Source organism: Narcine bancroftii, chromosome 1 (assembly GCF_036971445.1).
Source record: "Narcine bancroftii isolate sNarBan1 chromosome 1, sNarBan1.hap1, whole genome shotgun sequence".
Taxonomy (NCBI): Eukaryota; Metazoa; Chordata; class Chondrichthyes; order Torpediniformes; family Narcinidae; genus Narcine; species Narcine bancroftii.
In genome coordinates this window covers 279,474,955-279,502,753 of record NC_091469.1, presented here as the reverse complement: position 1 = coordinate 279,502,753, position 27,799 = coordinate 279,474,955, and the positions used below count along the sequence as shown (strand labels likewise).

The following is a 27,799-nucleotide window of genomic DNA, read 5'->3' as shown; positions in this document are numbered from 1 at the left end:
TAATTTATTTTGTTCCTCTATTTGTAGTTTTGGTAGTTCAATTTTAGTCAAAAATTCATCTATTTTCCCTTCTTTCCCTTCGTTTTCAGTTCGGTATAATTGTTCATAGAATTCTCTGAAGTTTTCCTTAATTTCTTTTGGATTATATGTAATTTGTTTGTCTTTTTTCCTTGTTGCCAATACCATTTTCTTAGTTTGCTCTGTCTTAAGCTGCCATGCTAAGATTTTGTGTGTTTTTTCACCTAATTCATAATATTTCTGTTTTGTCTTCATTATATTCTTCTCCACCTTATATGTTTGTAATGTTTCAAATTTTATTTTTTTATCCGCCAATTCTCTTCTTTTGGTTGTATCTTCCTTTATTGCTAATTTTTTTTCTATGTTTACTATTTCCCTTTCCAACTGCTCTGTTTCCTGATTATAGTCCTTCTTCATCTTGGTTGCATAACTTATTATTTGTCCTCTAATGAATGCTTTCATTGCGTCCCATAGTATAAACTTATCTTCCACTGATTCCGTATTTACTTCAAAGTACATTTTTAATTGTTTTTCAATAAATTCTCTAAAATCCTGTCTTTTAAGTAGCATGGGGTTTAATCTCCATCTATACATTCTTGGAGGGATGTCCTCTAGCTTTACTGTCAGTATTAAGGGTGAATGGTCCGATAGCATTCTCGCTTTATATTCTGTTTTTCTTACTCTATCCTGCATACTAGCTGATAACAAAAATAGGTCTATTCTTGAGTATGTTTTATGTCTAGTCGAGTAGTATGAATATTCCTTTTCTTTTGGGTTTTGTTTCCTCCATATGTCCACAAGTTTCATTTCTTGCATTGATTTAATTATAAATTTGGTTACTTTGTTCTTCCTGTTAATTTTTTTCCCCGTTTTATCCATATTTGGATCCAAATTCAGATTGAAATCCCCTCCTATTAGTATGTTCCCTTGCGTATTAGCTACCTTCAAAAAGATATCTTGCATAAACTTTTGATCTTCTTCGTTAGGTGAATATATATTAAGTAGATTCCAAAGCTCCGAATATATCTGACATTTTATCATAACATATCTCCCTGCTGGATCTATTATTTCCTCTTCTATTTTAAATGGCACATTTTTGCTAATTAATATAGCCACTCTTCTTGCTTTTGAATTATACATGCTGCTGTTACATGTCCTACCCAATCTCTCTTTAATTTCTTGTGCTCCAATTCAGTTAAGTGTGTTTCTTGGACAAATGCTATATCTATATTTTCCTTTTTCAGTAAATTTAGTAGTTTCTTCCTTTTAATTTGGTTATGTATTCCATTAATATTTAAAGTCATATAGTTCAGCGTAGCCATTTTATATTTTGTTTATCTTCTCTTTCCGTTTTTCCATCATTACCTTTTCTCCTTTTCCATTTCTGTTTTCTTATTTTCAACTCTTTACCAGACAACATTCCTACAACATCCAACATTTTCCTTATTCTCCTATTTCTATCTTCTTTATCCCCAATCTCCCCTTCCCCTCCTGAGTTGTCCTTTATCCCTTGTCGGACAACCACATCTCCCCTCTCCATTTGGATTTGCGAATCCACTCGCAAGCGTCAACTGATTTTGCAGTGACCGCTCTTTTCCCCCACCCAGCCCCCCCCCAGAAAAGATTTCACTTTTCATATGTCACAAAGGTCACTCTTTTAATTCCCTCCTTATTCTCTCTATTCCATTACCTTCCCTTATTAATTCTTGTCTATACTATCTATGTTTTCCTCTAATTACAGATACTTTCACGTATGCCCATCGTGGTCATTTTTACCCTCATTACCTGTCTTCATCCCTCAGTCTATTTTTGTCTTTACCCACATACATATCAATCGTGATCATTTTTACTCTCATTACCCGTCTTCATCCCTCAGTCTATTTTTGTAATTGTTCTGCAAATTTTCGTGCTTCTTCTGGATCCGAGAACAGTCTGTTTTGTTGTCCTGGAATAAATATTTTCAATACCGCAGGATGCTTCAGTGTAAATTTATACCCTTTCTTCCATAAAATCGCCTTTGCTGTATTGAACTCTTTTCTCTTCTTTAGGAGTTCAAAACTTATATCTGGATAAATGAAGATTTTTTGCCCCTTATACTCCAGTGGTTTGTTGCCCTCTCTTACTTTTTCCATTGTCTTCTCCAGTACCTTTTCTCTTGTAGTATATCTTAGGAATTTTACTACAATAGATCTTGGTTTTTGTTGTGGTTGTGGTTTAGAGGCCAATGCTCTATGTGCCCTTTCTATTTCCATTTCTTGCTGTAGTTCTGGACATCCTAGGGTCTTAGGGATCCACTCTTTTATAAACTCCCTCATATTCTTGCCTTCTTCATCTTCCTTAAGGCCCACTATCTTTATGTTATTTCTTCTGTTATAATTTTCCATTATATCTACTTTTTGAGCTAGTAGTTCTTGTGTCTCTTTAGTTTTTTTATTAGATTCCTCCAATTTCTTTTTTAAGTTTTCTACCTCCATTTCTGCTGCTATTGCCCGTTCTTCCATCTTGTCCATTTTTTTCCCCATTTCTGTTAAGGTCATATCTATTTTATTCACTTTCTCTTCTGTGTTGTTTATTCTTCTTCTTAAATCATTGAATTCCTGTGTTTGCCATTCTTTAAATGACTCCATGTATCCTCTAACAAGAGCAAGTATATCCTTTACCTTGCCTTTCCCTTTATCTATTTCACTGTATTCTTCCTCTTCTTCTTCCTCTGGGTTGGCCATCTGTTGTTTCTTTGCTGCCCTTTCCTTCTCTTCTTTCTTGTTTTCATTGTTTTCTGTGGTCTCTTCTTGCTACAGGTGTTCTGCAGCTGTCGTTGCCGGCTGTGGAGATCGACTCCCCAGCTGGTCCCCCCTCCCGTCGGTGTGTTTTTATTCATGCGCATCGCGCATGCGCGAGGAGTCGCGCATGAGCAGTTGCGCACTTTTACTCGGCTCTGTGAACCATTGTTGTAGTTCTTTTTCTACCGACCTGAGGTAGTGGACTCCTCTCTCCACAGCGGGCCTCTTCGGACAGGTAAGGCCTTCACCTTTTTCCTCCGTTGTCTTCTCTTCCTCTCTTCTTACCGTTGATTTTGATTTTTCTTCTTTTGTCTCCATCTTCTTTCCACCTTTATACTCACTTTTCTTTAACTTGTATTTCTGTGCCTTTGTATTTTCTCTTGTTTTTCCCGACTTTTCTGGAGAGGGCTGGAGTTCACCGTCCGGCCACTACTCCATCACGTGACTCCTCTAAAACATTTCAAGATTAATGATGTCTTTTCCATAAGCTTTATGGCCCGGACTGAACAGAATACTCCAAGTAAGGTCTCACCAACATCTTGTACAGTTGTTACATGATGTCCCTGCTCCTGTATTCCATACCCTGACCAATAAAGGCAGGCCAAACACTTTCTTCACCACCCTTGCCTTCCTGTATCACTGATATCATGTACTCCTAGGTCTCTGGCTAATCAGCGAACCGGTTAAAGAAACCATTTTTGCCCTATCCACTGGACCACTGTTAACCAGTTCTCTGCGTCCTTTTACACTCACCACCAGGCATCCCAGGGGAGAGGGGTGCCTATCGTCACTAATTGGTCCCAGGATAACCTCTATCCCTTTCACATTGGGTTAACCAGTATGCAAGTGTCAGTTCTCCCTGGGGATGATATACCCTACCTAGGCGGTCCATCCCCAGGGTGATCTGATCCCATCCACCCATGCCGATTCACAAGTTTTCATACTGGCATGTTAACTGGTATATTAGCCTTTAATTACTGGGATAAAGTGCCAGTGTGAATGGGGCTGTCCCACAAAACTCTTCCAGGTCCTACTGTTCACTATGCAAGTCCTCCCCTAGTTTAAACTGCACTCGTCCAAATTTAAATCCCATCTACCTTTCCTTGGCCTACTTTCCCAATTCAACCTGTTATAATTTTAGATAACCTTGTTCCCCACCAATTCTAGTGTCATCTCTAATCTTACTAAACATATGAATTACATTATCATTCTGTCCCCGAACTCTCCCTACATCACTTTTTAAATCCCTTCCACATGCCAGACTTCAAACAACCCATTGACTTGAAAACAATTTCTCCCAATCTTTGCAAGATCCTGTATAGTGCTATCAACGTTTGCCTCGTTCCAATTTACGACTGGAACCAGTCCTCTCTTTTTCCATAACTATTTTACTAAAATGAATGGATTTTTGTTCACTCCTCCTTGGCCTGCCATGTTTCTTAAGAGAAAGCCCAGTGTCGCAAACTGTCTAGTCAGTCCATCTACGTTGTGTGAGAAAGCTTTCTTGTGTTCATTAATAAATTCTGCCCCATCCGAGCCCTTTGGACCGTGAGTGTCCCATTCAATGTGAGGAAAAGTGAGACTGTCTGCTATTACAATCCTCTTATTCCTACAGCTGTCTGAATCTCCCTACACACTCCTCTATTTCCTGATGGTTATTGTGGGGATGGTGTGGTTTGTCGGGCAGCTATAATACAACCCTTTCAAACCAATTGTGTTATTTCTAAGCTCCATCTCTATAGCCTTACTGGTCACTTCACCCCAAGCAAGTCTTATCTGTTATGTTCTCCCCAAGAAAAACTCAACATCCCATCCCCTCTTAATCCTATATCCATCTTGCCTATACCATCTGCTCCTGGAACACTGAGCTTTCTGTCTTGCCTTTCTCAGCCATGTTTACTTTATGGCTATATTATCCTCGTCCTTTGAAACTAACCATGCCCTGAGTTCTCCTTGCTTTGTCAGAACTCTTGCATTAAAATAAATCCCATCAATCTGTCAGACTTTCCACACTCTCTGACCTATTCCTGCCTATCCTTTCTACTGAACATGCTCACTTTAACATCTCAGTGGCCTCCCATTGCTCATGTGCCACACTGCTGCTTTGGACCTACTCCCCTGGAAGTTGACTATTGGTTACGCTCCAATTTGGGTGCAATCTATCCCTCTGGTTCAGTGCCAACTGAGAGCCCAATGATAAATGAATCTGAAGCCTTTCCTCTTGCACTAGCTCCTTAGCCATACATTGAACTGCACCATCTTCCTATTCCCTGCCTTTCACTCACGTGTGGCACAGATTGTAAGCTACCTCGTTCTGTGCTGAAATCCAGCAATAGTGCTCTCTGGATGAAAGGATCACCAACTCTGCATTCTGCAGCAAGACGGCCTCGATATATCTCCCAATAATTATCCACTTCTCCAACCCTATCCTATGTACTACCCTCGGCTTGATGCGCAGGTACCCAGTGGACCCTCTCTACCAAACTCATATACCTAACTTGCCACGATCTGCCATGGACCTCTTCTACATGCCATCCTCCAGCAGATCTATGCATTCAACCGCCAATTTTACGCACACCTGACAGCCATCAAGGATTGGAAGCTCATGTCCCTGGAGACTGCTGCCTCGGTGACCTCCCACATTGGTCTCCACTCTGGCCCTGGCAATTTACAGGACAGAGCTCCCGTCATGGGTTTCCACCTTAGCCTCAGTGACCTACAGAATCAAGCCTCCGAAATGAACTTGCACCCTGAACCTCCTGGCCCTCAGGTCCAGGCTTCACATCTGTGGTGGGGAGGTGGGGGGGGGGGGTGGTCTCCAACTCAGCCCTGATCATGATTGAGCCTCTGACGTTTACTTTCACCCTAATAGGACAGAGCTTTGGATGCAGGTTTTCATCTTGGCCCCTCCAATCTACAGGACCAAAGCTCCATTGCAAACTCCAACCCTGGGTCCAGGAGTGCACTCTGGAGTCTTAGAGATCTAAACAGAGCCAGAAGTTCCATGCCTTACCAAAGCCTAAAACTGCTGTATCATCCTGATCCATTCAATACCATAACTAGTTGAGGCACTTGACCCAGCCTTCTTAAATGCATCCCTAACCTACTTTGTACTGATAACTCGTTTGTCCTATTTCCCCTTTCACTCTTAACCCAATACCTTCAATGGAAAAAACCTGTCTATCCCCCTCATAATTTTAAATACCTCTATAAAATCTCCCCTCATTCTTCTGTGATTCAGGGAAATAAAGACCTAAACTGTTTACTGGAACTCAGTTCCTAAAGTCCAGGCAACATCCTAGTCAGTCTTCTCTGCACACTTTCTATCTTATTGATATCTTTCCTGTAGTTAGGTGTCCAAAACTGCACACAATTCTCCACATTTGGCCTCACCAATGTTTTATACAACTTTACCATAACATTCCAACTCCTATATCTAATACTTTGATTTATGAAGGCCAATACAGGTGCTCCTCTACTTACGATTTTTTTGAAGTTACGATGGTTTGAATCCGTACTTTCAATTTCATATTCAGATCTGTTCCTGCACTTGCGATATGCAGTATGCTGACTCAACCAGGCTTACAATTACTGCAGCACTCAAACAAACGAGTGCAGTGTAAACAATCCATCATGTCTACTAAATGCTCGTCTGTGTCTCCTGATTCTGGTGAAAAGAAAGAGGGAAGCAATTATTCTGTATTCTTCATGCCCAGTGTGCTTTCAGGTGTGTAGGTTAATGGTTTTTTCAGTGTGACATAAAGGTATTTAAAATTTAAAGGTATTTAGGTGTGGTATTCTTCTTCCACTTAGGATTGTTTTGATTTAAGATGGGTTTGCTGGAAAGCCATCCCATCAAAAGGCGTGGAGCCCCTGTATATCTGAGAATGAAAATAAGAATTGGTAACAGCTTTAATTGAAGTGGAGGTAATTTGTGAAATACTTTTGCAAGTATCACACCAAACTGAAGTTGAAGTCTGGAAAAGCTTTCATAAAGCATGTATTTGTCTTCCATGCAAGGTTGCTGGAGTAGCAAGCAGATTGTGTTTTCCTCCTTCCCCCACCCTCTTCAGCCTAGTTTTTTTTAAAAATTCACACTACAATAGAGATGGCAGTCTTGGTTCTATGAACCCACCTAAATATTTATATTTCTACTAATATTTGACTCTCAAAACAAATGAACTTAAAAAAAAAATTTGGACATGCAGCACGGTAACAGGCCCTTTCGGCCCATGCTGCCCAATTTACACCCAATTAACCTACACCCCCAGTACGTTTTGAATGGTGGGAGGAAACTGGAGCCCTGGGGAAAACCCATGCAGACAAGGGGAGAACATACAAACTCCTTACAGACAGCGCGGGAAGTTATAGAATTTTGGAATGTTTTCAAATTTGATAAAAGTAAAAAAACAAAAGGGTGCTGGAGAGAAGGATTGGATCGGAGAAGTGTTTGTCTGTGGGATATTATATCCCAAAGAAGTCATAAGCGATTTGGATAGAAAGTAGGATACTGATGTCCAAAATCAGAGCTATCTGTTGTTGCACATTGTCCAGGACTTCTGTGCCTTCTATTCAGGTGATACCAAATAAGACTAAAAGGCCTTTGTTCACTTGGAAGCGGGCATAGACTAGAATACGTTTGGCATTTTAAAGAGCTGATGTCTACATAAATATGCATTCTTATAATAGACCTAATCAACCCATATATATCCAGTACTGCATTGTCTAATATCCACAACATGAAATTCAGCTGATTGCCAGGATCTACTGTAATGACAGGAATTGGATGCAATTTGACTTGCACCTTAGACAGTTTGAGATAAAATAGCTCTCTTAATGTTGCAATCAGAGCCATGAATGAGTCAGGCACTCATTCATATTATCTTACAATCTATGAAGTCCATGTCTATTTCCAGAGCAATCTCATTTCCCTACTTCACCGCTATTTATTCTCTTCACTCATGCTTATTAGCACCCCGGTGATTGTCCCATTAGGGCTAAATTTAGTGGTCTATGCATGTAAATATCTGCAAATATCTTTGGGATGTGAGGATATTGGAGTACTCTGGGAGGGGATCGGGAAAGAGAGTTCAGAGAAGAATGTACAAACTCCGGGAAGCATTGGAGGTCGGGATGAAACCTGGAATGTTGGAGCTAACTGTAGTATACTGCAGGGTTGATGTTAGTGAAGTCTAAAACATGTTCAAAGACTCTTTGCAAACTGCATAAACTAGTCTATATATTACTATACATCATTATATTGCTCCTGATCCATTCAATACTAATAACTAGTTGAGGCACACTTATTCTTGACCCAGTCCTCTTAAATGCATCCCTAACCTACTTTGTATTGATAACTTGTCCTGCTGCATTTTTGCATGAGGTGATCCACAATGGACAGCAAAATTATCAAAGAATAGCCACTATATTGCTATTTTCCATAGTGTAATGAATGGAGGTTTTGGTGGCTTATCGGAGAATAGTAGTGAGTAGAAAAGTGACTTAGAACATAGCATAGAAACAGGGCCCATTTAGTCTGTGCCTAGTCCCACTGACCTGCAACTAGTCCATAGCCCCCCATACCTCTCCCATAGCTGGCAGCTCATTCCACAATCCCAAAGTGAAGTTCTCCCTCATGTTCCCCCTAAATGTTTCCTCTTTCACCCTTAACCCATGCCCTCTAGTTTGATTCTCACCTACCCTCAGTTATAAAAGCCTATCTACATTTACTTTATTTCCCTCATAATTTTAAATACCTCTGTCAAATCTCCCCTCATTCTTCTACACTCCAGGGAATAAAGTCCTAACCTGTTTACCTTTTTCCTGTAAATCAGTTCCATACAGGCAAAATCCCAGTATATCTTCTCTGCAGTCTTTCTATCTTACTGATATCTTTCCTGCAGTTAGGTGATCAAAACTGCACATAATACTCCAAATTTGGCCTCCCCGATGTCTTATACAATTTTAAGATAACCCCTGTACTCAATACCTTGATTTATGAAAGCCAATATGCCAAAGCTCTCTTTACAGTCCTATCCACCTGTGTCACCACTTTCAGGGAACTATGTCTCTGTATTCCTAGATCTCTCTATTCTACCACACTCCTCAGTGCCCTACCATTTTTCATCTGTGTTTTTGTGGTTTGTCCTTCCAAACTGCAACACCTCACACTTAAATTCTATCTGCCATTTTCAACCTATTTTTCCAGCTGGTACAGATCCCTCTGGAAGATTTGAAAACCTTCTCTGCTGTCCACAATGCCTCCATTCTTAGTGTCATCTGCAACTTGCTGCTCCGATTTATTATATAGATGACAAACAACAATGGTCCCAGCACCGATCCCTGAGGCACACCACAAGACAAAGGTCTCTAATCTGAAAAGCAATCATCCACCACTACAACAGACAGTCCCCAGGTCAAAAACATTTGATTTACGAACTACTTGTACTTAAGAACCGACAAGCCAGTCGGAAATAGAAAGCCGTCAACTTCCAGTTCAAGCATGGTTGAGTCAGCATTGCGAGAAAGTAGCGTACCGTATATCGCAAGCGCGGGAACAGATATGAAATCGGAATGTACGGATTTGAACATCGCACCTGTTCATCACTGTATACTCTTTATTTCGTCTGGTTTACAAGTGACTTGTGAACCAGCAGTTTGGTGACCACTGCCTCCTTGGGTTAAAGGCAGCTAGAAATGAACTGATGCTTCTTTGCAGTTGCTTCCATCTCCAATTTTCACGTGACAAAAATCCTAATACTGTACACCTGTACTGCATTCAGACTGTACCAAATCTACCAGCGGATTTAAGGCCATTAATGTTGAGAAGAAAAGCTCTATACAAACCTCCCTTGATGCCTACTTCAAGAAATTGACCAGTAGTGAACCTCCCCTCTCCAGCAACAAATCAAACCCTGTCTCTCTCGCACCGGGTCCATCCTCTCCATCATCCAGTCAAGTGTTTAAGATGTGTGTTTGGATGTGTTTCTTAAGTCGTTTTACATGAATAAAAAAGTACAATATCTATGTTTGACTGGTGCTAAACAAGAACCGTATGTATGCGTTCTGACAAATTTGAGTTAAAGACAGACCTAGGTAACGGAACTAGTTTTTAAACCCAGGGACTGTCTGTATTTGGCTTCTCCCGTCCAGCCATTATCAAGTCCACTTCACTACTTCACCATGTATATCTAGGATCTGAACCTTCCTGACTAACCTCCCATGTGGAACCTTGTCAAAAACTTGACTAAAGTCCATGTAGACAACATCCACAGCCTTTCCTTCATCTACTTTCCTGGTAACCTCCTGGACAAACTCTAAGATTGATTAAACTCATGCATAAACCCATGTTGACTATCTAAATAATTGTACATCTTATTTCTTAGAACACCTTCCAATAATTTAGATGGAAGGAGCAGTTCATGAAGTGGATGAAAGAGACTGGGGGGTGGGGGGTGACAGGAAGTTGATTAACTCATGAAAACCTTTGCTTTGGTACCTCAGAGAAATGTCCTTTTTAGACGAGGGCAATTAGAACCCCATTTACGGGTCAGTTGAAATGGAGTGCAGTATTTCTTCTGCAACTTTGGAAACCCTTTTCTGGGGTCAAAATGATTTCTCATCCCTCTATAATTATGGTTTCTTCCCCTGGCTTCTCTAGGAATGCTCCCCTTCACTCTACAAATGTATCAACTTCTTGGAACATGCTGTCTTGGAAGCTTGCTGCTAGTTCAGCCACTTTCCAAAACCTGCAGGCTTTTACTACATCTGGTTTCTTAAAGGGACAGTCCCTCACACAAATGAACTGGAAAATTGGGGAACATATCTGTCAAAGCAACCTTGTGAGAAGTGCCTTCGCGTTCACAAAATATGCTCGAGACAAAGTTGAGAACAAAGAACATTTATTTATATTTACAACATTGCAAGGTTGGGTACTCTCCCCTTACCTCGGGAAAGAACCCCGAGGGCAGGAAGCCTCTTTGTTTTTATACAATTTTTACTTCACCTCCCCTTACATTTGTCTTACATTTGTCCTTCTTGGATTGGTTTGGCACTTTTCCCTATTCGTCTGACTCTTGACTGACTCCAACTTTCTCTTATCCCGTGCTCACACCTCCTTTCCCCACCCCCTATTAACCAAGCTCTTTGTGTGTACGTGCATATTTCTATGTCTGCTTAAATTCCTCTGTTATCTTGTTTACTCTGTTCTGCTTTTTCATGTGCCATTTTACACAAAGAACATTTAAGCTTTTTCCTTGCTTTTTCTTTCTACCTTCTATAATTGTTTCAGAACTCCTACCATTAAAATAATAAGTTTCTAAACTCCTAACTAAAATAATAACTGTTTCTAAACTCCTACAATCCACCCCTTAAAAAGAGCTACGCTTTCAAACCTGTCTAAATAATAGAGGTATCTTTTTCCCATAGTTTCAGAAGGTTCTCTGCTGCCTCAGCATAATCCTGTTGTTGCAGAACCATAATGGGACTGATTTGTCGAATGGCTCGTCTCACCAAACACTGGAGGCAAGGAAGGATGCAAGGGATCAGTATTAAGGCAAGAAGTATAAAGGCAGAAAAGATACGTGTTGAATGTATCCATGACCAGGAGCCACTAAACCATTTAGACAACCATGAGCCAATGGCGGGGTTCCATGTTTGTACAGGCACATGGGAGAGTTTCCGTATACCTGAAGAGATATCTTTAACAGCTTGTCCATTATTATCAATTGTAAGGCAGCAATTGGAGAGATTCAGCTTGCCACACACACCACCTTCTGCAGCCAATAAATAGTCCAGGGCTAGGCGGTTCTGATAAACGGTAGCCCGGATTTGCTGTTGTTCCTCTGCCAACATATCTAAGGCAGTAGCTGTCTGGTTAGTAATTACTTCTAGGTCAGCCTGCAAATGGATTAGACAATTAAGCATGTAAATTGGAGTTCGGTACCCCCATGAACCATCCTGTGCCCACGTAGCCGGTCCATAGTATGAAATTATGCGTTCAGGGGGCCAGTCATCCCCCCATTTGCTGATCTCAGCCGAACGGCGTGGTATGGGGGAATGTAATCGAGTGGAAATATGTTCATCGGAATCTGGAGGAAGAAGTTGGAAATGTGGTTGAATCATACCAATACAACAAGTCCCACTCCAGTCAGGTTCAAGGTATGTATAAGCCATATTCCCACAAATCCAATATAAGCCGTCAGGTGCATAGCCGGAAGGACTAGAATCTTCCCAGAAGGATCTCAGCGCAGGAATGGCCTGATAAGGGTTGAAACCAGTGCAATTCCAAAACTCAACGTCGGCAAGGTCAGATGTGTCATTAATGGGAACCGGGGGTAAACAGGAAACATCTGATCGATTAGAAAGGGACAGGAATCCGGTAGGCGGGGTTGGGACCCAATTTCCAATAGTAATATTTTTCCAGCGCCGGCAAGCCAAATCGCCCTTTGGGTACCTGCCGTGTTCTTTTACCAAGCACTCAAAGCCTTGTGGATGATTTTCCAACTTCCAAGACTCACGGGATCGACCAGAAGTGCTAGTGGAAAGATTGGAGGCAAGAAGTGTACGATCATCTAATGGCTCACCTCTCCATGGCCAAGTTCCATCCCGGGTTGGTCCACTACAAATCCAACAGTTATGGACCCCAAGCTCCTGGACTGTAAGCTGGTGTAAATCAACCCATAAGTTATCCCGAAGTCTGTGTCTATTCGCCTGTTTCCTGGCCCTCGCATACAGGCTCCTGCGGACTCCATCTGGGGAGGTGGTAGTTGGAGCCATGGTCGTATCCAGTTCCAGGTACGTTTCCGTTCGAATTAAGGGGTCCCCTGGATTGCCGAAGCCAGGATACATACATATCCGGCCCTGGGGTGGACAGCCACGAGACCCACCGCCCCCACGACACCAAAGAGCCAAAAACGTCCTGCCCCCGAAGGAGCAAATCTTAAAGGTAACATTTGCCACGCATTGGACTGGCACATTCGACCAAGCCTCAAAGATGTTCTCCTGTCTCATTCCACCCCCCTTCTCACCTCCCTCAGTGCTGCCCCGTATCCAGTAGGATTTTTCACAACCCAGCTGGGAACAGAGGGGTAAGGTAGTCCTCTTACAAATATTTTTCTCACAGCTTGTAACATCGATTAGTTTAACAACAGCAATGAAACACACCCATCCCCACAATAGAGAGTAAAAGACAAATTTTTAACATTTTCTTGGATCCTTCTTTCGCAAAGTCAATTTAACTCTATCGGGGTGTAATTCGGACCACCACTCGGAGTCCCGTGGGTCCTCGTGAGTCTCGGGGGGCGAACAATACCGCTTTACTCGCTGAACATGCGTCCAACCCTTTTCTCGAGTGCGAACTGCAGTGTCTGTAACAAGAAGGACACAAAAAGGACCATCCCAGGTTGGTGTCAACTTGACATCTTTCCAACTTTTTATCAATACACAGTCACCAGGTTGAATGGTATGTATGGGGAATTCCAAAGGCGGCGTCTGCGCTAGAATCCCCCTTCTTCTCAGATCAGCCAACGTGGTGGTAAGTTCCTGCAGATACTTAGATATAAATTGGTCTGGGGAGGTCTGTATGGAAGCCCAGATAAGGAAGGCCGAACACCATTTCATATGGGGAGACGGCAATATCACGATGGGGAGCGGTACAAATACGAATCAAAGCTAGGGGTAAACATTTAAGCCAGGAGAGACCTGTCTCAGCACACAGGCGGGTGAGTTGAAATTTAAACGTCTGAATCATACGTTCTACCCGTCCGGAGCTTTGAGGATGCCATGGGGTCTTTTTTTTTCTTTGGCTTGGCTTCGCGGACGAAGATTTATGGAGGGGGTAAAAAGTCCACGTCAGCTGCAGGCTCGTTTGTGGCTGACCAGTCCGATGCGGGACAGGCAGACACGATTGCAGCGGTTGCAAGGGAAAATTGGTTGGTTGGGGTTGGGTGTTGGGTTTTTCCTCCTTTGCCTTTTGTCAGTGAGGTGGGCTCTGCGATCTTCTTCAAAGGAGGCTGCTGCCCGCCAAACTGTGAGGCGCCAAGATGCACGGTTTGAGGCGTTATCAGCCCACTGGCGGTGGTCAATGTGGCAGGCACCAAGAGATTTCTTTAGGCAGTCCTTGTACCTTTTCTTTGGTGCACCTCTGTCACGGTGGCCAGTGGAGAGCTCGCCATATAATACGATCTTGGGAAGGCGATGGTCCTCCATTCTGGAGACGTGACCCATCCAGCGCAGCTGGATCTTCAGCAGCGTGGACTCGATGCTGTCGACCTCTGCCATCTCGAGTACCTCGACGTTAGGGGTGTGAGCGCTCCAATGGATGTTGAGGATGGAGCGGAGACAACGCTGGTGGAAGCGTTCTAGGAGCCGTAGGTGGTGCCGGTAGAGGACCCATGATTCGGAGCCGAACAGGAGTGTGGGTATGACAACGGCTCTGTATACGCTTATCTTTGTGAGGTTTTTCAGTTGGTTGTTTTTCCAGACTCTTTTGTGTAGTCTTCCAAAGGCGCTATTTGCCTTGGCGAGTCTGTTGTCTATCTCATTGTCGATCCTTGCATCTGATGAAATGGTGCAGCCGAGATAGGTAAACTGGTTGACCGTTTTGAGTTTTGTGTGCCCGATGGAGATGTGGGGGGGCTGGTAGTCATGGTGGGGAGCTGGCTGATGGAGGACCTCAGTTTTCTTCAGGCTGACTTCCAGGCCAAACATTTTGGCAGTTTCCGCAAAGCAGGACGTCAAGCGCTGAAGAGCTGGCTCTGAATGGGCAACTAATTGCTAATCTATGCCCAAAAATCTATAGACCTCCTGCAGCACACGGGATGTAAAGTGTGGTCCTCTATCCGAGTCAATGGTCTCGATAATTCTGTAATTATTTGCTCTAGAATTAATCGAACCACTGATCCGGCTCGGTCATTTGAAGTAGGAAAAGCCCCAACCCAACGGGTAAAGTGGTCCACCATTACTAACAGGAACTTATAATTACCGGACCTGGGTAATTCAGTGAAACCAACCTGCATGCGCTGAAAGGGGTGCACTGTAAGGCCACGACCGCCACTCACGGATGTACGCATGGAGGCTTTATTTACCCATTGACATAGGGGACACCCCTGAACACTTTGCTGAGCGAGGGTATAAATACCAAAGCAATAGTATCGGCTACTAGAGGCATCAACCAATGCCTGTGTTCCCCAGTGCGATCGCAGATGGAGTTCGGTTATAACCTGTCTTGCTACTGCCGGATTTAATACTTGTAACCCGCCTGTTGTCCACCACAGTCCATCCCCTGTGTCTCCATCTGCCTCTGCCCTGCCTCGGTAAAAATAGGATTTTTCTGTAACTCCTGGGGACAGGTAACAACACGTACATTTGTATAGTCTCTCCCATGGATGCTTCCTTTATGACCTCATCTGCCTGTCTATTACCTCGGGCTTCGGGGCTTTCCCCTATCTGATGTCCCCGTACATGGACCACGGCCACCTCCTTAGGCAGCATTAAAGCATCCAAACATTTGATTATTAAATTTTCATGGACCAACTTTTGGCCCTTTCCTATAATTAACCCCCGTTCCTTCCAAATTTTTCCAAAGGTATGTACAACTCCAAAAGCATATTTAGAATCTGTGTAAATTGTTCCTACTTTCCCCTGTAGCCCCTGGAGGGCTCGACACAGCGCATATAATTCGCATGTCTGAGCCGACCAGAGACCGGGGAGGCGACCAGCTTCGATAACAGAACCATCTTTTCCATCCACTATGCCATATCCACTGTAACGGGTTCCTTCTATGCAACGAGAAGAACCATCTATAAACCATCTCTCTCCCTCACATAGAGGCTCATCCCCTAGATCGCTCCGGATCTTAGTTTGCAAATCAATTATTTCCAAGCACTCATGTTCCAGCTGATCATAGGCCGTCTCACTTGACGGAGATACTAAGAATGCAGCTGGGTTCTGGTCCCGATTAGTAACCAGTGTCAAGTCATCTCGGTCCATCAAAATTGCCTCATATTTTAGAATTCTCGAATCAGTCAACCATCTACCCGCACGCTGTAACAGAATAGTTCTAACTGTGTGCAGGGTATGGACAGTCACGGGTGTGCCAAAGGTAATCTTTCGACCCTCTTCCACCAGGAGAGTGGTGGCAGCAATAGCCTGGACACACTCCGGCCATCCGCAGCAAACTGGGTCCAATACTTTGGACAAAAACGCCACTGGTTGCCGGAGCCCCATTCGCTCCTGGGTCAATACACCCATAGCTGCCCCATCTTTTGCATTAGTAAATAAGTCAAATGGTTTATTCAAATCAGGTAATGCCAACACTGGAGCCTTGGCGAGACAACTCTTTATCCTCTTAAATCCCTCCATTTCTTCCTCTGTCCAGACAACAAGAAAATTATCTAGGCCAGCTAACTTATCATACAAAAATTTTACCAAACTAGAATAATTTTCTATCCAAATTTGGCAATATCCCACCAGACCAAGGAACTTCCTGAGCTCTCGGGCATCCTTGGGAGGTGGGACCTGCAAAATACCACGTATTCTCTCCCGGCTTATTCGCCGACACCCCTGACTAATTAGATGGCCCAAGTATTTTACCTCTGGCTGCACAAATTGCAATTTCGCCTTACTTACTCTCAGCCCCTTTTCTCCCAGAAAGTTTAACATATCCACCGTATATTGTTTGACAGCCTCCTGTTCTTTTCCTGTGATTAATAAATCATCTACATATTGTATTAGTTGACAGTCTGATCTTTTTGGAGCTTCTTCCAATACTTGTTCTAATACCTGGCCAAACAGATTAGGGGACTCTGTAAAGCCTTGCGGGAGAACTGTCCAGCGATACTGGTTCTTTCATCCAGTATATGGGTTTTCCCATTCAAAGGCAAACATGTCCCTATTACCCTCATCCAGAGGGCAAGCCCAAAATGCATCTTTCAGGTCTATCACACTAAACTATTTGCTATTTGGATCTATTTTCCCCATAATAGTATATGGATTAGGCACAACGGGGTATCGGGCTAGAATTACCTTATTTAACTCTCGTAGGTCCTGTACCAGCCAATAAGTACCGTCTGGTTTTTGAACTGGCAGTATTGGGGTGTTAAAGGGGGACATACAGGGTTCAAATAACCCATCCAATAATAATTGATCAATTACGGGTTGTAGTCCCTTCCTTCCCTCCATTGGGATTGGATATTGCTTTCGTCTGACAATCTGATTGGGGTCTTTTAGTGGGACCCGAAGTGGGGGAACATCCAACCCCCCTCTATTTCCCTTCGTGGCCCACACCTTGGGGTCGATCAACTCGGGATCTTCTTGTGTCAATGTGTAGAACTGGACCCCAATTCCCTTTCCTTGAGGCCGGGTCCTGATACCCAATAAATCCTGCAAATCCCATCCCAGCAGGCAGACTCCTACTTGGGGAACCAGTAGAATGTCTCCCCTTATTACTTTTCTCCCTATTTATATCCTGAGGCCCCTTACTTCTGGAACTTCAAAATTATATCCCCTGACTCCCGAAATGACTACTTTTCCATTAGGCACCGTTCCTTTGAGTTTGGTTAGAATACTAGAACGAGGTGCTCCTGAGTCTACCATAAAGATCATGTCCTCTTCGTGGAGTCCTATGCTTAAGTTTACCAATGGTTCTCCATGCAGCCCCACGGCACTCTTTACGGGAGAACCCTGACTTCCCTAATCTTCCTCCTCCATCAGGGCATAGGACCGTGTGTCCCTAGCCCTCTGAGGGCATTCCCTCTTGAAGTGTCCCTCTCTTTTACAATAGTAACAAACCTTGGGCCCGGTCTGCCATCCTTTGTTGGGACCACCTCTTGGGGCGCCCGCTCGTAGTCGGGGACCCTGTGGTTCGTCCCATCCTTCAAATTCTGGCCCTCCTCTTTCTCATTCTCATCCATCCGCCCGGACCATTGGTCCAGCGTCTTTGACTTCCTTGCTGTCCATCTACGATTTCCTTTACCGCCTGCATTAATATCTTCGCCTTTCCTTTCTGCTTATCCTCACTTCTCTGAACGTAAGCTCTCTGGCCTATTTGTAGGTTGTGATAATCCCTGTTCGTGCCAATTTTCAGTCTTTTGGAGTTTCTTTCTTATGTTTGGGGCTGAATTTGTAACAAATCCTGTCAAAACTAACTGTTCCCCCGCCGGCGACTCTCTATCTAACCCCCCATATTGCTGTATTGCCGCCCGCAATCAAGTCAAGAAAGCTGAAGGAGTCTCCTCTGGGCCCTGAGGGACTTCAAATGCCTTTTTAAAATTTTGCCCCTTGGGTACCGACTCTCTCATTCCCTTTATTAAATTAACCCTATATTCTTCCATTCGAGTTCGGCCTTCAGCAGTTCCTTTATCCCAATTTGGATTCACCAAGGGAAACTTATCTTCTCCCGCCACAGCTCCTGGACCTCCTTGGTGTTCCCGATCCCATACTCTAATTCCCGCTGTCTAATCATTCCCCTCTCATCTAGAGTAAACAAAGCCTTAAATATGGACATTAGTTCATCCCAGGTGTAAATATTTGGTCCCAAAAACTGATCTAATTGCTCTGCACAGGCTTGGGGGTCAGACTTCATTTCTTGTTTAAAATTCCTCCCTTCCGTACTAGTTAGGGGAACATTAACAAATCCCATCGCACCTCCTGGACCCCTCCCCCAAAGCCACCTCACAAAGGGGACACATGTGCGCCTGGGACGGGTCCGGTCCCCAGGCTCCTGGTGAAGCGGGGTCTCCCTTATGTCGTCTAGGACCCAAATCAAATTCCCCGGCTTCTTCCTCACAGAGGGTTTCACACTGCTCTTCCGATAATCCCGTACAGCCTGGGTTATATGCCTGGGGGGTAAGAGGCGGCAGAGGGCCCTTAGCTTGTAACCTAATCCTTGTCGTATTTTCTCGTTCATATTCATTAATGAGTCGTGGAGGGGTTGGAGTGGAAGACGTAGGGAGGGGAGGATAAAGCGGGCGGGGAGGAGAGGGCAAGGGAGGAGCTGGCTCAGGATATGGTGGAGGTAATGCCTGCAAGGGGTCCCAATTTTCAGGGAGAGGAGCCAAAGGCTCCTGTTCCTTAGGTTTTGCCGGATCCCTTGTAGTCATCACTATTTGGTTCGATTCTACAAATAACCAACAGGCAGCGTAATCCCTGCTCTCGGAGTCATCGGGTCTATTTTCATAAAGCCACGTATTCAGTGCCTGACATACCCAATCCTCATCCGAACTGTATTTTGGCCAAAATACTGAAGACCCCTTAATTGGATTCTCAGGCCACTCGTGGCACAGTACTGGATCATTTTCTTTTTATCTTTCCCGTGGGTCTTTCCCGCACCCCAATTCATCAATTGCCTCCACAATGGGCTTCCCGGGGGAATTCTATCAATCGGTCCTATTCTCAGACCTTTCTTTTTGCTCCCTCTCCCACCCATGGTGGATAAAGTTGCCTCCCCAAGGGCTTCCCAGGGGAATTCTATCAATCAGTCCTATTCTCAGACCTTTCTTTTTGCTCCCTCCCCCACCCATGGTGGAAAAAAATAGATCTTACCCGGCTGTTGAAGCACGTCACTTATACGGCTGTCCCGTTGTTTGTTCTCAATGCCTCTTCTCGGATATCACTCGCTACGTCCACTGGCCAGACACTCGATGACCAGGAGTCCGGCTAAATCAGCCGGAGTGCACCAACCCCCTTTCAGACAAGCACCAGTCAGTGGAGGGAGTGTGATCCTGGACGAGCCCCCAAGTTGTGAGAAGTGCCTTCGCGTTCACAAAATATGCTCGAGATAAAGTTAAGAACAAAGAACATTTATTTATATTTACAACACTGCAAGGTTGGGTACTCTCCCCTTACCTCGGGAAAGTACCCCGCGGGCAGGAAGCCTCTTTGTTTTTATACAATTTTTACTTCACCTCCCCTTACATTTGTCTTACGTTTGTCCTTCTTGGATTGGTTTGGCACTTTTCCCTATTTGTCTGACTCTTGACTGACTCCAACTTTCTCTTATCCCATGCTCACACCTGCTTTCCCCACCCCCTATTAACCAAGCTCTTTGTGTGGTCGTGCATATTTCTATGTCTGCTTAAATTCCTCTGTTATCTTGTTTACTCTGTTCTGCTTTTTCATGCGCCATTTTACACAAAGAACATTTTAGATTTTTCCTTGTTTTTTCTTTCTACCTTCTACCATTAAAATAATAACTGTTTCTAAACTCCTACAACCTCATGCCTTCTTTTAGCTTTCCTGAGGGTTTTGTTTTTAAAATATATATACATTCTTCAAGTACCTCATTTGCTCCATGTTTCCTATACCTGCTATACACTTCTTTCTTCTGAACCAGATCCTCAGTATCCATCGAAAACCTTGCCTTGAATCCTGACTGGAACATACAAACTGTACTCTCAAAATTTCACCTGCTTTCATTTAACACTTCTCAAATTTCCCTCTGAAAGTTTGAGTAATTTTGTGCACAGTGTGATTCTGCAATCAGCAGAATGCCTAGAATCAAATTTTAGTGGCATTAATGGGGAATATTAATCAAGGCCCAGGAATATCTTTACTTCTGCCATGGCATTTTTAACTTTGACCAGGAAAAATGTCATCAGTTGAGCAAAGGATACACTTGAGATGCAAGACTGAGCAAGTTGTTACATATTCTAAATCAAAACACCCAATACCAGGTATCACAAAATTAATTTATGGTGCCACGTCGAACAAAACTAACTTCTATGGATTCATCCCAGTTAGAATGTTGGTGCTATCTATTGAATTTGTAAATTTTTATTGTTTTGCTTTAAATTTCTTTCCAAAGGCTCTGGCATTTGGTTCAGCAGGCTTTGGAACATATCCAAAGTTTTTGAAATGATTAAGAGCAAGATTCAGGGGTCAGCTACAATTGATTAGGAGGTACACATGCAGTTTTTCCAAGTATCAGCCTCATTTTCACCTGGGCAATCAATTTTCTGTCAACAGGGTGCTGTAAGGTGGATTTTTAAGCATCTCTCACAGGCCATTTTTCAATGTTTTAATCCGTACTTTTGTTTCAGCAAGTTTACCTAGGATCACTAGTTCATTATGATACAAAGTGCTTGAACATTCCTTCAGCATTGGGTAATGTGTGGGCTCAATGAGAATCTTTCCATATTCATGAATGCCTGACCTCGTGGGACCTCCTTTGAGGTTTGAAATGTTATTTCATTGGATGATTTCTGTTACCATGTAATTAGACACTTTTTTTATATAAATAGATTTCATTAATGTTCTTGAGGGTTGGCAACTGCACCAATATGCAGCTGATGCAGAAAATACTGTACAACTTTTCACATATGCCCTAGACCACTATGGAATTGTGTATTTGTAACACGATTCAAAATCAAAACTGCCCTTGCAGTTGTTTCTGATCCACCAAACTTGTCTCCTTGTACCTCAACTCTGTTTTGTTCCCTCCACCCCATACTCTTAGCTCTCCAACTCTGAAGAATTTCAATTCTCCAGCCTGTACTGCCTCCTCTTTGCTGTGGATGTGCATATTAATTCTCCATTTGGAAAGCCTCAGGGGCCCTCCACTTTCTTGAACACAGAGCTGTTGTACCCCTCTACTTTCAGTCTCTGCGTGGCAGAACTTGTCCTTCACAACTCCTCCCATTTAATCCAGCGGTAGCTGTGGATATGATGAAATGGTGCAGCCGAGATAGGTAAACTGGTTGACCGTTTTGAGTTTTGTGTGCCCGATGGAGATGTGGGGGGGCTGGTAGTCATGGTGGGGAGCTGGCTGATGGAGGACCTCAGTTTTCTTCAGGCTGACTTCCAGGCCAAACATTTTGGCAGTTTCCGCAAAGCAGGACGTCAAGCGCTGAAGAGCTGGCTCTGAATGGGCAACTAAAGCGGCATCATCTGCAAAGAGTAGTTCACGGACAAGTTTCTCTTGTGTCTTGGTGTGAGCTTGCAGGCGCCTCAGATTGAAGAGACTGCCATCCGTGCGGTACCGGATGTAAACAGCGTCTTCATTGTTGGGGTCTTTCATGGCTTGGTTCAGCATCATGCTGAAGAAGATTGAAAAGAGGGTTGGTGCGAGAACACAGCCTTGCTTCACGCCATTGTTAATAAAAATAGCGCCTTTGGAAGACTACACAAAAGAGTCTGGAAAAACAACCAACTGAAAAACCTCACAAAGATAAGCGTATACAGAGCTGTTGTCATACCCACACTCCTGTTCGGCTCCAAATCATGGGTCCTCTACCGGCACCACCTACGGCTCCTAGAACGCTTCCACCAGCGTTGTCTCCGCTCCATCCTCAACATCCATTGGAGCGCTTACACCCCAAGCGTCGAAGTACTCGAGATGGCAGAGGTCGACAGCATCGAGTCCACGCTGCTGAAGATCCAGCTGCGCTGGATGGGTCACGTCTCCAGAATGGAGGACCATCGCCTTCCCAAGATCGTGTTATATGGCGAGCTCTCCACTGGCCACCGTGACAGAGGTGCACCAAAGAAAAGGTACAAGGACTGCCTAAAGAAATCTCTTGGTGCCTGCCACATTGACCACCGCCAGTGGGCTGATAACGCCTCAAACCGTGCATCTTGGCGCCTCACAGTTTGGCGGGCAGCAACCTCCTTTGAAGAAGACCACAGAGCCCACCTCACTGACAAAAGGCAAAGGAGGAAAAACCCAACACCCAACCCCAACCAACCAATTTTCCCTTGCAACCGCTGCAATCGTGTCTGCCTGTCCCGCATCGGACTTGTCAGCCACAAACGAGCCTGCAGCTGACGTGGACTTTTTACCCCCTCCATAAATCTTCGTCCGCGAAGCCAAGCCAAAGAAAAGCCGTGGATATGTGTATGACCCAGCTATCCCTGCATTTTTTTCACGTGGACCAATCCCTATTCCAATTCTACTTGAGTACCCACCCCTCCACTATATCAATGACTGCACTGGAGCTACCTCTTGTACCTATGCAGAACCGGACAATTTCATTAACTTCTACTTCCACCCTTCCTTTGCATTTACTTGGACTGTTTCTGACAACTCTCTCCCATTCTTTTTTTTGGAATATTTTATTTATGATTTTTCCAAACTCAGTTCCAATAATTAACAGTACAACAATCACGTTCATCAAATATATTTACATTTCTTATACTGAGTCTGGTTTTATCCCCCCTCCCCCCACAACTCAAAATAACAAAAAAAAAACCCACATTAACTATTAAAATAAAGAAACTTAAATAAGCATTTTTGCCTTTTCATGCGTTAACAAGAAACAAGAAAAGAAAAACACATCTGTCAGAGCTCAACGCCCATCCTCCGGGTCTCTTACATTCATCTCGACTTAGCCTGATTGGAATGGACCCCTGTCCACCCACTAGGAGAGGAAGGACAAGGAGGGAGGGTTGGGCAGGCAGCAAGGCACAGGGAACTGCACTATATCCTTGCACCTACATAACACAGGTAGGTTTGCCATATTTTGTTTCATATCTTTTCCTTATAAGTAACTTTCTCCATGGAACACAATTCTGCATTTTCATATTCCAATGTGCAATGCCCAGGACTTCCAGGTAACCACTATACACTTCCTGGCCACCACCAGAGCGATCAACACAAATTGGACCTCTGCCTCCACCTCAATGTCCACTGACATTTTTTTTACAAACCCACAGCTACTTGGAGTACATTCTTTACCCCCCCCACCCCCCAACTGCTTTTTGCATGGATGCCATTCATTTTCTCCAATTCCTCTGCCACATCTGTTCCAAGGATGAGGCCTTCCAGTCCAGGACATCCAAAAAATTTTCCTCAATAAATGTGGCTTCTTTCCTTCCTCTTGGCATTGATAAAGCCTTTCCCAGCATCTCCAATTCTTGCACATCTGCTCTCACTACATGAGGACAGTGTCCCTTGAGACCTAACTTTCCAGCATATCAACTTTAATTCAATCCCAACATCACAGCCTAATCTTCTCCCCCACCTCCCCACCCCTTCCACTTTCTGCAAGGATCAACATCTCCGACTCCCCAATCTGCTCTTTGCTCTCCACCCACCTCCTGAGGCACTTCCTGCTGTAAACACAAAGTGCAAACTTGCTTCAATATCTCCTCACCTCCACCCAGGGCAAGTGACCATTGTTCCATATGACATAAAATCATCATCTTTCCTGGACACTTTTTAACTAGCAAACCTAATGTGTTATAAAATCTTGCTCTTTTTCCTTACCTTCATGGGGCTAGACTTGTGGCATAACCTACACTCTACTTATTTCAGCACTCATTAAATTCTAGGCTTTTTAAAACAACAGTTTCCTTTCCTAAATCACACCACCAGCTGTTTCCGTTTCAAATCAAATTGCTGTTTCATCTGAGCTTGGGACCTGGACAAGTACTAATTGTGTTCTCCATGGAATTACTGAGACTGTAATCACCTCTGCTCAGTCTGCAAGTGAGGTCCAGCTAATTTGTCACCAATTTAATACTCTAGAATTGGCTTTGTATATTTATCATACAGCAGCTCAATGTAACCAAAGAGCCTTTCAACAAACTGAAATTCTGCTTTTCCCATTTACTTATTTTATTGCAGATTTCATCAGTCTCCAGTGTTGCTTGTTATTTATTTTTCCTGGTTTCCATACTTCCTCCCCACCACTTTTCTTAACACTCATCCCAGTTAAAAAGATATTGGACTAAAACATTACCCTTCTCATCACAGACATCTGTGAATCTTTTGGTGCAGGAAACAATGGTCAAGTACAGACACCACACTTTCTCAGAAGCAGTTTGGGATGGGCATTAGTGTTGATTTTTATAAAATAGATATACCATAATCGTTCCAGTGGAACTAGTCATTTTCAACATTGTTATATTTGTGTTCATGATAGATTCCCAGGAAAGAGTACTGATGGGATCAGTGCTTAAAACACCATACCAATAGAAAACCTGGCATACATCTTCTAGTGAAGTCAATGGCTACTTAACCCATCACCATGGAGTAATAATCTTTAGGCTGGGGTAAGGAAATGCAGCCACACACAGCATCTTCTCTGCCAGTGGATCCAGCCTGAGTGCCACTATCACACCACTTGGCTGGGTCAGCCCAAGCATTGCAGGCAATGAGCAGTGGACTATTCATAGCTCTGAGCACCAGAAGGCAGGGAGCAAGGGCAGGTTCTCAGCAGAAGTGCTCAGCCCCATGTAATTTTTTTTTTAAAAAGAGGGTTATAGCTCTGCGAATGCTTGTGCAGGATTGAGAACTCTTACGAATCTGTACTCCATGCAATGTTAAATGGTGTGCCAGTGTATTTCTTAAAAAGATGCAATGATCATACTTTGTTGGATAGCAAAAAGAATCCGTAGTCAAATCCACAAGAGAAACCTTTACATTTTTGTAATTAGAATACTGTCTTGGCTCCTGTTAAACACTTCCATCTATATTGAAACTTTTGTAGTTACTTCACGCTTCCTATTTCGCCCCCCACATTCAACATGATGGATTACTGAACAGAATTAATCAACCAGCATTTTGCTTAATGTTGCACAACTTTATTAGAATACTCTTGCCTATTTTGTACAAATTGAAAAAGGCATATTAAGGTACATTACAACTGTGTAGAACAAGGTAAGGCTAGAGCACTCTATGCCTGGACATAGTGCTGTGCACTGGACACAAAAATAAAACAGATCTGTGTTAAAGATTTTACTTCCACAGGAAAACTGACTGATTCTCATAACATCCTATTGTGCATCTTTTCTGGAGATGAAGTGAATGAAACTGGAACTAATATGGAACTTAATTCCACCCCCCCACATACTGGTTAGTAGTTTCTGTTTAACAGTAATAAATAAGTCCGTGACAACATTTCAGCACAGCCTGTGTGTGTGTGTGTATATATATATATATATGTATGTTTTTTTTTGTATACCATCACCATTTTGGACTAAATCTGCAATGGTGATCATATCACAGTTGGGTTGGATAGGAAATTAAGCTTCTGTAATGTATTTAAATATAAATATTGATGAAAATACTAAAACTATGTAGCTGCTCAAATATTGGGCAGCACAGGAAAGATGCACTTCAGAAGTCAATGAAAATCACCACTGACTCGTTCAGCATTGCTGCCTTAGTTGCAAATAACAAGAGTATAACACTCGTTACATTTCAAAATACCAGTGTTCATTTTAGCTGCGGAGTGCATGTTTGCTTTACCTTACAGTCGTGAACCCTTCAGCATTTTTGAAGTAGAATTTTGTATTTTTTCACTGTAAAAGTAAGCCAAAAGTAGGAAAAAAAATTGAAGTTTAAAGAGCAACCCATGCATTTTAAAATAGTGTTTAGCTTAAGATTGTGCTGCAGTAGGGAGGTGTTGCCTCAACTGCACAAGAGCATTTCAGATACACTTCTTTATCACATGGCATCAGTCTCTAGGCAGTGGTGTTTCCTTGGTACCACACTCCTATTGCTGCTTGCATTCAGCAGGCTGGTTGGATTCTTTCTGGAAAAAAGGAAAACATCTGGTCAGTGGGAATTATTACAGGTGTACTATTCAATGTCTGGGCAGTACAGGTTGAACCTCTAATATCCAGCACTCTGTGGTCTAGCATATTTTGAATCTACCGCCGTTAGTGCGAACTCCTTACAGACACTGTGGGACTCTATCCCGTCCCAATCGCTGGCACTGTAAAGGCGTTGTGCTAACTGCTATGCTACTGAGCCACCCAACAATATTATTTCCTGTTTTAAGGTTAGTTCTACCTTTGTTATGTTTATATAAGCGGTTCCCTTAGGGAACAATATCTGGCATTTTCTGTGGTCTGGCCCTGACATTGCTTGATTAAAGAGGTTCAACCTGGAATGGAATGGAGGAAGAGTTGATAGAGTTGAGAGACTAGACATTTGGATTTTCAATATCATTGAAATGTTAGAAAGCCAGGGAGAGAGAAGAATACAATGACTGGAGCTGCAATTATTTATCATGTTTTAAAACCAAGTACTGTGAATAAGAAAAGCTGAACATTTAAGTTTAAACAATGAAAATATCCCCAATAACCAGGTCTGGTGGAAGCAATCTAACTGAGTGAATTTCCCTGGTCACCAACTCTTGTTTTGTTAAAATACTAACATGGCAACTAAAATATTCAGAGGTTTTCAAAAGTTTTGGAACAGTATCTCTCCCACTAAAAACTTGTCACTTATTCACTGAGCTGTTTGCAATCTCTTCCCCATGCTCTTTTCCAATATTTTTCCAAGCAACATTATTCTAAAACTATTTTCATATCTTCACCATAAAAGAGAATCTGCCCAGGAGGAATTTTAATATGTACTAAAAATTAAAGAATGACAACTTAAAGCACATTTAAGATGGATAAAACTCTGCAGTCTGACCGAGTGTTTCCTAGGACATTGTGACAAACTAGGGAATAAATTGCAGGGGCTCTGGCAGGGGTGTTTTTCAGATAGGAGGCTTGTGATCAGTGGTGTACTGCAGGGATTGGAATGGACCATTGTTTGTCATCTTTAGTTAACACTTTGGATAACAAAGTAATTAAGATGTCTATTGATTTTTCAGGTGACAACACAATTGATGGCATGGTACAGTCATTCTCAATGGGGGGCTACACCCCTATTAAAGGGACCATGGACTGAAATTATAAAATAGTTTTTATGTAGTTGATAGAGAAGTATGAATAAAACCAACTACATTTGTGTGCTTCACAGGGAAGGGGGCCCATAAACTTTGCAGAGTCCTATGGGGGCAATGCAAAAAATAGGTTGAGAATGGTTGCCATAGTGGACAGTGTAGGTGGTTAATAAATGGGAGAAGGAATGGCAAATGGAATGAAACTATGCCAAGCGGAAGGTGTTACAATTTTGTGGGCTCTATCAGGGCAGGACTTGCACAGTAAATGATAGGTCTCTGGTGAGTGTGTAGAATGCTCTATAGATTCTGTAAAGTTGTGACATAGCTCGGGTGAAGGTGGTGACATGCTATGACAGAGTATATAGATATGTTTTTGGGAGA

The 27,799-nt window shown here is 43.1% G+C and overlaps 3 protein-coding genes across 4 annotated transcripts in view; 1 reads left to right on the top strand and 2 right to left on the bottom strand.

Moving 5' to 3' along the window:
- The window catches only part of slc22a18 (solute carrier family 22 member 18), a 226,705-nt gene that overhangs the window by 193,590 nt on the left and 5,316 nt on the right, over nt 1-27,799 (top strand). The window lies entirely within an intron of this gene.
- LOC138751558 (endogenous retrovirus group 3 member 1 Env polyprotein-like) lies at nt 10,726-15,174 on the bottom strand. Its single transcript, XM_069913996.1, has 2 exons — nt 14,810-15,174; nt 10,726-13,165 (listed from the first exon to the last, which is right to left on the bottom strand). Exon 2 carries the CDS (start codon nt 12,807-12,809, stop codon nt 11,196-11,198), a length of 1,614 nt encoding a protein of 537 aa, XP_069770097.1. The 5' UTR covers nt 12,810-13,165; nt 14,810-15,174; the 3' UTR covers nt 10,726-11,195.
- The window catches only part of nap1l4b (nucleosome assembly protein 1-like 4b), an 88,968-nt gene continuing 86,466 nt past the window's right edge, over nt 25,298-27,799 (bottom strand). The window contains exon 15 of one of the 2 annotated variants that reach the window (XM_069900890.1): nt 25,298-26,272. In XM_069900890.1, coding sequence (XP_069756991.1) covers nt 26,234-26,272 — 39 coding nt within the window. In that variant the 3' untranslated portion in view covers nt 25,298-26,233. The remainder of the gene's footprint in view (nt 26,273-27,799) is intronic. The other variant, XM_069900870.1, reaches the window with a different exon arrangement.

Excerpts from the sequence above, each read along its gene's own strand:
- LOC138751558 (XM_069913996.1), bottom strand. The coding sequence starts at position 12,809 with ATGAGACAGGAGAACATCTTTGAGGCTTGGTCGAATGTGCCAGTCCAA.